We start from the raw sequence: 11,492 nt of genomic DNA, 5'->3' as shown, positions 1-11,492 counted from the left end.
TATTTTTGAACAAGTAATTTATAGTGGTCAATTAATTTATAGACGTGTGTTAACTGCTCAAATAACCGACGAATATATAGTGGTCAATTAATACTAATTATTTATAAGTAATACAGTAGAAATTAATGGGAAAAATAAAGTTTATAATAATGAAAATAATTATTTATAATAATGGTAGTTTGAGATTAATGAAACTAAATTTATGCAAAAATAAATAAATGCGAGGTAGACGAAGTAAGGTCATGCAATAGTCACAAAAGTGTAACAGCTAGTAGTAGTAGTACTGTAGTAGTGGCCAAAGGCAAGTAGTGTAGTGAGTGTGAGTGAGTCCAAATATACTCCATAAACAGTATTTTGCTGCACTTTGGAAAAGAACGTAAAATCTGTTTACAGTTCTACTTTTAGTATTTCTTGTCTCTCTTTCATTTGGTCAATATACATCTTACCACTATTTTCAAAAAACAAAAAATATACTCCATATATATATATAATCCATATATATATATAATCCATATTTAAGTTATTTTAGTTGAATTATTTGTTTAGTATATGAGTATCTAATACATAGTAATACTTTTCTTAAAACGCTTGCTAACACAATGAAGAAAAAAAAAACAAAGGAAGTATTTATAGTTTATGCATCAATGCATTATGCATGTATTTAGGTAGGTGAGATGAACATAGAGAAGTGTAAAGTGTTATTCATGTACTCGTAGTTTCGTTTTAAGATAACAAGTTTTAAATTATTTGATGGAAACTTTACAAATTATGCAAATGGTTATTATTGAGCTAATATTTGTTCATCAAGAGCTATGTAATGCTACTATGTCAATCTTACATGTACTGCAATATTTGTTCATCAAGAGCTAATATTTATTGAAGATCAAATGACTCCAACATGAACCTCAATTCCCATAGTCCTTATGCCCTGGCCTCTTTTGTGTGGGGGACGAGTTTAAGTCTTTATTTTAGGTATATAGCATAAAAAATGGGACACACTGGGCCTTAGCAATCTTTACCTTTACCTTTAAAATTTATATGTATGAAATGTTTTTCATTATAGAGAAATTAAACTAATATGTGAACACATGTAACACATACGAGTAAGAGGGATAGCTCAAGTGGTTAGAGCTTTCCTCCCAATTTTAGAAGATCATGAGATCAATTTTCATCCCCGCCCTTATGGCCTTATGGCTATCTAAACACCCAAAAAATAAAAAATACATACGAGTAATATTTTAAAATAATGAGCTGATATAAACTCATAACATAATGCAACGCAATTATGAGCAACTAAATTATGAATGCGTTCTTGATTTTCATTTATTTTTCACACTTCTTAATGTATTTATTTATTATTAACCTTTTGATTTATACAAAAAAAAAAAAAGGTATGTCTTATAATTTAAAAACAAAGAGAGTACAATACATAATTACATATGCACTATGCACTATATAATTTTCTTTTTAAGAAAAAAAAAATCTTAAAGAGAATTTCAAATTACTATCGTTGGAAAATTTTAAAGTAGTTAGGTTAGTTTTTGTTTTTTTTTTTAAAGGTTGATTTTATTTTATTTTATTTTTTTAAAAAAAGGTTAATTAGTTTAGTACAACTTAGTAAAACGTCTAAAATAAGCCATATTATAGTCTTAAATTTATAGATGAGGGTAAATTAATGATGAATGTAAGTACAAGTGACATTACAGTCTCGAGATGGGTTAAAAAAATAGGTAAAAAAGGAGAACCGTTGATAATGTAAAACAAAGATACAAGTAATTCTGTAAATAATTAATGGGTGGAAGAGTAGCTTATTAGGTTGAGGATACCGTAATAATTAACGTCAGATAATCGTCATAATAAGAAAAGAAAAGATAGTATAGCTCTAGTTTGACTGCTTGAAATGATTGATGTATAAATATGGTACAGTAGCAGAATTTATTTGACAATAATTCTGAGTATTTTATAGATTCACATCTTTATTATCTTGCACCAGTTGCATGGCGTAATGCTCACGATGTACCTTAGGATATTCTCTAGTGGTTTCTCACTGTACTCCACTATCATAAGATTATTTTCATCTTTACAGTTTGATTTTTAATTAGGCACATAATATATAAGGTCTTGGTGTAACATAAGAAACGATTTTAACATAAGAAACGATTTTAATATACCTATATGTGAGGAGAACACAGAAAACTATGATCTCATATAAGTAGATAATTGGTTGATGATTTATTGATTTTGGATATGATTGATCATGAAGCCCAATAGTTGTGTAATGGTTAGTGTTATTTTGGTATGGAACTCAAAATTTGCACAATGATTCATGATCACTCGTAATTGAAATCATTATTAGTAGAATTGAGTATTAAATCAATTTCAAATTCTCCTACATAAAGATCAATTTGGTTCACAAATATTAGATCAAGAAAAATGCATTTAATTTAGATGAACTCTACATGTAGATTTCTAATTTGTTTTTGTGGAGCCAGGTTGAGTACACTGCCTCTTTCTTAGTCAAATTATGTTCGAAAAAGTATACTGTGATTAATTGTATAAGCTGAAATTACATTTATTTTAAAGTATTTAAAATGTTTTATAACTCTAATATAAATAAAACGTTTAATTTTATAGACATAAAAAGGACGAAGAGATTACTTCGCATATTAAGGAAGTTCCCAACAACTCAACAAGACACAGCAAGTGTCTAACTGTTAGGAATATAGGAAATATTCCTAACACTAACCCAACCTATGCCTCTAAATTAAGGAAGTCTCCAACAAGCAATAGCAAGTGTGTAACTCTTCATTAGCTAATTAAAGAAATACATCCCAACAAACCAAAGAGAATGTCGGTCCATTACCCACTAAAACGCACAATACATGACAATATTTAGATATACTTGTATTAAATCTATAAATTTGGGAAAACAAAATATGCATGTAGTAGTAATATTTTAATTTTTACCTCAAAAAAAAGTTACACCCTCCCAAAAAAAAGAGAAAAACAAAGGGAACATACTTTGGACTGACATGTAAAATTGGTTTCCTCTTGTTTTTTTTACTGTGTCATGCAAAAAGGTAAAATCTTTGGGATTAAAAAGAGAAACTGAAGCAAAATCGGAAGTAAAAGTAAGGTATGATTATAACTTTATGAAATTATTGATGTTAAGAAAGTGCAAATACGTGTAACTGATAATCTGTGCTGTTTACATGCTTTCTTGTTTGTGTTGTTTTAAGTGTTGCCATAAGAAACATGCAACTAACATCACTTGAAAGTGTAAACAGTGAAAAAAAGTGTTACAAAATCGCTTATTTTTGTTCTTATAACTGGTTAGAAATAATTATGGCTTGATTGGTAAAGTCCTAGGTATTATGTACTATTGTATTGCTATAATTAGAATTGATTTGGTTAAAGAAAATGAATGTATTACTACTTTACTATGACTTTTCCATGGTTTAAAGAACTTATTGTGAATAAGATTGTTAGATGAGAGATTCAGAGTTAGGGTCTGTTCTCTTCAGCTTATTTTCATTTCAGTTTAGTTTAGTTTAGCTCTAATCAGTTTAGTTTAGTTTAGTTTAGTTCAAATCAGTTTATAATTTTCTTCTCTCATAAAATATTCAGTTCAGTTCAGTAAATCAAAACAGGCCCTAAGGTTTACTTGGGGATACACGGATGTGGCGGGAAAAAAAAGTAACACCTATGTTTCGTTTTAATTGACACAAATCATAATCATTTTGACAATAATAGTCACTTGTAAAGAGGAAAAAAAAGAGTGATTTTCACTTAGGAATATAAATTTAAAAGAAAATATTTATTGACAATGATAACAATATAATTGAATTGGAAAATTTAATACGGAGTAAGGAATTAGCCATAAGGCGATATATAACCATAATATATAATTTGAGACGAAGAGGGTAAAATTATGTTAGGTATAACTGTATAGTATAAGGAGTAGCCATATTTTCCAAAGTCTACAATGGCTTAATCCGTGGCAAGCACATGAGTATAGCAGTGAAACATGCACAATAAACAGTATCTGACTTGACTTTGGAAAAGAACAAAAAATCTATTCCCAGTGCTTCATTCTTAGAGTTTTCTAACTTTTCTTTGTCTTACTTTCATCTTGTCGATCAACTGATAGTTATACAACATTACTCTTTTGTTTTATTCTTTATATTTTTAAGAAATAGCCAAAGTAATTGAAGCATATTAGTTTCTATTTCTGAGTTTAAAAGAATTATAGTGCAGAATTTTTGGATGGATTATTAGAAGGGAAAAAAAAATTTAAAACTTCAAATGTTGGATTTACAAAAATAATTACAATACCAACGCAAAAAATTTGGTACGTATATGACATTTTGGATGAACATATGAGAAAAAATATGAATGTACATGAATTTTAAAGTGAATGTATACAAAATTACAAAGGAAACTATAATTCCATATTGAATAGGCCACTTCCCTCACTCTGTTTCATTTATTAATCCTCTTATTTCTTGGTATAAATTGACCAAATTTTCTACATGAGAAAAAATAGGATCTTACATAGTATATATAATTAACTCCCATCAGTATAAGGGTCTGTTCTGTTCCGTTGAAATTCAGTTCAGTTCAGTTCAGTTCAGTTCAGTTCAGCTCAGTTCAGTTCAGTTCAGTTCAGTTCAGTTCAGCTCAGCTCAGCTCAGTTCAGTTCAGTTCAGTTCAGTTCAGTTCAGCTCAGCTCTTAATTTATGTCTAATGATATTGCTAATGATATAAAGCCAAATTTCATTCTTTTAAGATCTTATTACAACGACAACAACAACAAAAATAATAATAATAAATAGTATATAAAAATAATAATAATAATAATAATAATAATAATAATAATAATAATAATATTAACAATAATAATAATAATAACAATAATAATTGAAATAATAATAATAATACTAACAATAATAATCAATAAATAATAATAATCATCAATAAATAATAATAATAATAATAATAATAATAATAATAGCAATAATAATAATAATAATAATACTATAATAATACTAATAATAATAATCAATAAATAATAATAATAATTATCAATAATTAATAATAATAATAATAACAATGATAATATTGATACAATTCATTGTTCAAATGGTTCTATTTTTTTGAAACATATTTCTAATGTTAATCTCATTGAGAAAATTAGAGGTTTCAAGTTTTTAATATATTTTCCATACATTTTATAATATATTTTCCATACATTTTATAATTATAATTATATAGTATATTTTTCGTAAATATTTTAATATGTACATTTGTATATACACATATGTATAGTAATAAATATCAATAAATAATCAAAGATCACTAATCCGTAGTTAAAAATCACTAATTAATAAGTTCAGTTCAGTTCAGTTCAGTTCAGTTCAGCTCGGTTCAGTTCAGCTCAGCTCAGTTCAGCTGAGTTCAGTCAATCGGAACAGGCCCTAAGTCTATAAAAGGCGGTGTAGTTAAAGTATTCCGTACCAATTTTCCATTTAAAAAAACTCGTGGACATTTCGTAGTTCAACCATAAAAAAATTTGGAATTTCATGGACGAGTATTCTTAGACTAATTGACACGGTCATGGACTTTGTGAGCATCGTGTACACGTTCAAGTTCTTATTTGCAGATGTAAGTTCTGATAAAGATGAAAAATAGAGCTCAAATTTTTTCAGCTTGAAGAATATAATAGGTTCTTGATTCCAGTGGTTTTGCAACAGCAGATTTTTCAGCTTCTATACTCTTGAACAGGAATGTTATTTCTGATACTGTAAAAAGAAATCAAATTCCTCGATAATAGACAGCAACACAGAATTAATTAAGCTGGAAGTATGTGTTTGATCAAACCACATCTACTTAATCAAGAGACTTACATCATACTTGGCTACTCTTGGCCAATGTACAAAATAAAAAAAGAAAAATCTAAAAAATAAAGACTCACAGCACGTACAAAATTGTTGTGTTTCATTGTTAAGCATACAGGGTCACTGGTTTCAGCTTGGACAGCCTAAGGTTTTTCAGCCCTCATCACTGGGAAAGATCAGGTTTCTGCATAGACATGGTTTCTGCATAGACATAGCACTAAGGGAATCTAAAGCCTATCCGTGGATGATATCGACAGTTCTTTGTGGCTTCCAACTCATTGAATTAATTCTCTAGCCTTCTTTTAAATACTTCTGTTGCTTTGTGATTGAAAGGAAACAGTTAGTAAGGTTTAAACTTCCTTGCAGCTCGTATCTGTTGTATCCGTTTCTTGTCCTCCTCAAATTTACTTTGTAGCTTCATAATATCTGCAAACAGATAGGATATGTTGAGCATAGAGAAATGAGGTGAAATTAATCTGCATCTACAAATTGTCTATGTGATCCAACATGTGATCATCTACGTGAAATATTAGAGCTAATACTGTAACATGTCAACAGTAGCGAAACACAAATTATAGAGTATATAGACTAATAAACTACATGTCCAAACCAGTTGAGCATCATGTGATAATTAAGTCAATCAAAGCATTACTCGATTATTATCCCATAATTAGGTGAAATGGGCATGCAATAGTTGCAATTGCTCCGTGCTTGGAAAAAGGATGTAACAGCACCAGTAGAAAAAGGTTGTGGCAATTATGGGGTTAGCAAAAGAATAAAATATCTAACTTCATAAATGTAAATGAGCGACTCTATTATGTTTCACAAGTTACACTAAGGATGGAGCTAGAAACTTTGAAAGTTGTACCACCCTAGGTGAGTACGAGGGAAGGAGAAGTCATGAGATTTCTAATAACAAAATGCAAGTTTGAAATGCATTGTTGACAACACAACACATGATAATGCAACACCTCATTTGTCTATCAAGAATGCCAAGGCTCAGTATACATGAAGAACCAAAATCAGCATTGAATTAAATAGTAACCAAGTAACCATACGAGACATCAACATAATCCACAAAAGTGGACGCCTAAAATAAAGAGGATTTCAATGCCATCCCACTTTGCAAGTAAAAAGTAAGTCTGAGAGCATAAATATAATGTAATCATACCACTCCTGTGTGCTTCTTTCCTCTGGAATCGGTAGAAATCTAGCCCAACATCCTTACTCTTTTTCTTGGCCAATTTATCACGCACAGCAGCCTCAGCTACAGATCCAACAGCAACACCACTATCAGGATCAGTTGTTCTTTTCCCACCCTTGCGGTGTACAACAACAGTCCATCCTTCCTCAGCAAGCTTGTCTTCTCTCTCTCTTTTTGCCTGTGATACAAAACCATGACAGTTATAAACATATCAAGGAAGTAGTTAAGGACTTGAGGGTAGCCACACACCAAACTGGAAAACAGAATTCAGACATGATCACCAAGGGCAAAACCATTTAGGAAGTAGACTTGAATTTGTTAATTTTTACTTAATACATAACGATGTACAGGGAATGTCTAAACAAATGACAAGGCAGCTGCTCCACATCAAAGGATGATGCCGACAACAATGTGTCCAAAACAATCCCTACCTTTTAAAAGTACGAGATAAGTCTTATGAATAGTGCTTGGACAATTATAACCTCTAAAATATTTATTTACTCAATTGCCCCCATTCATGTTTTTAGCTCTTTTTTTAAGCTCTTAATAATAGTGTGTGGACATTTATACTCCTAAAAATATTTGTTCACATATTATCCCTCATTAATGCTATTAACAACTTAAGTTGTGATGTGAGACCAAACCGAAAGAGCTTCCCGAATATTGCTAGTTATGGCACGCGCATCGCGTGCGTTAGTCACCCTAGTAACAAGAAAATTAAGAAAATTGTAAACATCTGCCCTTAGTCCTGGACTTCCAATGATTACAGTTAAGCAAGTCTGCAAGAGCATGCACATTGCAACAGTAACCCTGTACTTCTTGTTTGTACGTGCTTCAGCAACAAATGTATGAATCTATAATGGGAAGCAATTATGTCTTATAAAGGCAGAGACATGAGCATGGAAAGGATGGCAAATAGGTTACAACTATAAATGCCTGAACCACATTTATATGTAAATATAAATGTAATGACGAGGGAAAGAAGAAAAATCACCTGCTCCTCCTGCTCCTCATGTGCAGTTATAAAGTTGTCAATTTGTTCTTGCAGCACCTTCAATCCAGGTCTCCTAACGTGAAACTCCTTAATCCACTCTATAATTGACATATGTTAACCCAAAAGGTCATGCTAAATGTTGCATTTAAAGTTCAAATAACTTAAACATGAACTCTGCTGAGTAAATCAAGAAACAATGAAGATGCTGACATAAAAGACTCAGAGCAAAAACCCCCAGAACATAAAATGTTACCTCACAGAAAGAATGGAAAATAAAAATCCCAACAACTTCAGATTTGTAAGCTGAGAGGATGAAGGGATGTTCTATTCACCTGAATTTTACTCGTTTGAAATTATCTTATATGAGCTTAACTTATCTAATTTTTCTTAAACTTGTCTTGTCTATAAACTTATTTTTCCTAAAATAAACGAAAATAAGGTAATAGAATGGGGCCTAAAAGAAAAATTTAGTGCTGTTTTCTAACTAAATTTATATGACTACCAAAAAAAAAAGATCACACGTTCATTTGGGAACACTAAATTTATTTGCATACTTTTCATCCCTTTGGAGTCATCTTCATCTACTGAAGAAATTTCATATACATCATCCATTGCAACTTCTTGCACCTCCTTCACTGACTTGATTTTTTTATTTGTTGACTGACCATCCATCTTCTTTTTATGAGCCTTTTTTGACTTTCCTAAACAAAAAAAATTGCATTTATGTCAACATATTAACAAAATCTCTCAACAGCCCAATGAGATAATAAACATGCAAATAACTAGTATCAATTATCCTTTCACCTGAAGTAGCAGGTCTGCATTTTTAAGAAAACAGATAAAGAAGAGAGAAACCATTCATAGAGCAACAAACCTTTTATTTTTTTACAGGAAACCTCTGCATCTGGTCTCTCAATCACCACTATGCTTGGTTCACTTGGATGATTATCCTTGATTTTGCTTTTGCGAGCTTTCTTTGACTTATCTACAGCATAGAGAAAGCTTGCTTAGAGAATAACAAATCACAATTATATCTCTGATTTCCATTTAATGTAGTTTCGCATTGATAGCAATCATAACATGCCTCGTACTTTTTATCTACTTCAGACACTCCCTTTATCAGGAGAACATTCTAAAAGTCCATTCAGTCATTCCATTCTTTTTAACAAAATTAGATTTACCCCCTCCATTCCGTTTTAACAGTCCCATTTCATTTTTAAGAGATCAAACTAATTAGTATATGACTAACTTGCTATTGAGTTTTGATTTAAAAAACTTTGAAGTGGAAAAATATGGCTGGCATGCTTGAGTTTCAAACCACCATCCCAGAATAAAATTACACTCTAATTACTCTGTAAGGAAAAAAAAAAAAAAAACAGAGGTTCAAAACATGCCTTGAGGACTACAAAAAGTCACGTTGAATATGAGAAAAAAGAAATAGTATGTGATGCTCCTTAAAAAAAAAATTCTTTGGGGAATAAGTACCACAGCTTTATATAGAAGGAAGAAATATACGCTACTGCTGATTTTAATCATATCAGAGTAGAAAATAAATGAGCAGGTAATATGGACTTACAAGCTTTTTGATCTACTCCAGCCACATTATCCTTGTTCTTCTTGACAATAGGATACTTGCCATCATGTTCAAGAGTACATGCATTCCCTGCACTTTCACCTGAAAAGAGGTTCCATAAGTTAACAATTTATAACAGCAGCAATAGCCCATCAATTTGAGAGCACTATTTAGAAATTGATACAGGGAAACAGTAATCCTATGTATATATGAACCCCAAATTTGGAATGTTAGCATCAAGGAATAGCTTGAATAGGGAACAAAAAAGACAATAACAAGAAGTTTACATTTAAATTTTTTATGCATAGAGTTTTAGCAGGCTTTGGAATCAAAAACATACAATGTTCCATCCCTCACACCTTGCATCCAGAAGTTACTGTTATACAATCAAGAATCAAGTATAATAGAATCATCAAAGATTTGACCTTTTTAGAGCTGCCAATGACTCGCTAAAGCTTGCAACTACCAAAAATAATGAGTACTAAACTTAACTCAGCTAGCTTTTCATGCCAGGAAATAAACTACTCAATTTCAGTTCAGGATTATGTACTCAGAATTGCCTTTTTTTTTTTTAACCAATCCTTGTAACAAAACATCATATCATAAATGACTTTTACAACATCATACATTCATACTCCATATTCTAGAAGTACGAAAACCTAAAACCATAGATAGGATACATTAGCATATATTTCCAATTACCTGTAATTCTACATACTCTAAACGTCAACATGTTTCCCCCTTTCTACTTACAACGAGGAAAAAAAGCACCATTTCCCATCTCCCCTTCTTCCCATGAAAATAAACAGATCACAGACAATTCCAATTATTAGTCATTCTTCCCTTAGTTTCTTTTGAGAAATAACATGATACCAAAACAAATTGACACCAAAATTCTAGCTACTTTGCATATGTATATGCACAAATGTCGAGTCCAATGATGTATTATGCTCACAGAACAGAACTATAACAACTCGAAGATCGTCATTGACACATAGAATCAAAGTTTCACATTTATAACTAACAAGATCAAATTACAATACCCCATATTGTAGTTCATAAAATAAGAGCTCATAGTTGTAAAAAGGCTAGTAATTTGAGCTACAAACCCTTTTCAAGAAGCTCCCGACTACGCTTTTTGATCTTCATCTTATTCATCTTCTTATCTAGTTTGTTGCTTCCCATTTCTTGGGTACAAAGCCAGAAAAAACCCTGCAAAATCAGGTTTATATCTAATTACCTAACCAAATATCAAAACCAGGCCACCATTAAACAGGGGAGAATATCGATTTTATAGTTCTGTCATAAATTCAACACTTTAAAAAACAAATATGACAAAATCATCGGATTAAACTTCAATAACCATTTCACCTCAGAAGAACCCTAAATTGAATAAACTAACGACTAACATTAGAATCTGAAACTGATATTCGATGATTACCTATGCTTCAATGGAGGAGAGAAAGCTAAAGAGCAGCTTTAACGGAGAACTCAGAACACGCTTCAATGGAGGAGAGAGAAAGGGTGCAGCGGCGCAGCCGTCTAAAGTGATGATGAGTCTGAGAATACACTTTGTGTGTATCAGACTATCAGGGGGTAATATCGTCTTTTCCTTGCTTTATGTGGGGGTAAGGTCGACATTTTGGCTGTATAAGAAATTGAGAACGGAACTGTTCACTGTTGTAGGGTTTCCGTTTTGTAGAATCGTTTTTTGTATTAGGCAGGTTTACGTTAATATTTAGGAAAATTTGTTCGGAAGAACCTTTTGAAGTGAACATTTTGTTCAGAAAAACCTTTTAAATTTTTTTTGGCCAAGAGAATCCT

At 31.2% G+C, this 11,492-nt stretch overlaps 1 protein-coding gene across 1 annotated transcript; it reads right to left on the bottom strand.

Annotated features, from left to right (window-relative positions):
* Window positions 1-5,804: 5,804 nt before the first annotated feature.
* Window positions 5,805-11,232, bottom strand: LOC145588072 (uncharacterized). The gene is made up of 8 exons (XM_081644718.1): window positions 11,110-11,232; window positions 10,778-10,880; window positions 9,672-9,770; window positions 8,970-9,080; window positions 8,650-8,796; window positions 8,096-8,193; window positions 7,069-7,279; window positions 5,805-6,323 (listed from the first exon to the last, which is right to left on the bottom strand). Exons 2-8 carry the CDS (start codon window positions 10,851-10,853, stop codon window positions 6,238-6,240), a joined length of 828 nt encoding a protein of 275 aa, XP_081500844.1. The 5' UTR covers window positions 10,854-10,880; window positions 11,110-11,232; the 3' UTR covers window positions 5,805-6,237.
* Window positions 11,233-11,492: the final 260 nt, after the last annotated feature.

Source organism: Chenopodium album, chromosome 17, assembly GCF_948465745.1.
Source record: "Chenopodium album chromosome 17, dcCheAlbu1.1, whole genome shotgun sequence".
Classification (NCBI taxonomy): domain Eukaryota; kingdom Viridiplantae; phylum Streptophyta; class Magnoliopsida; order Caryophyllales; family Amaranthaceae; genus Chenopodium; species Chenopodium album.
Note: the sequence above shows the minus strand (reverse complement) of the source record. Positions and strands in the feature narration are given on the sequence as shown.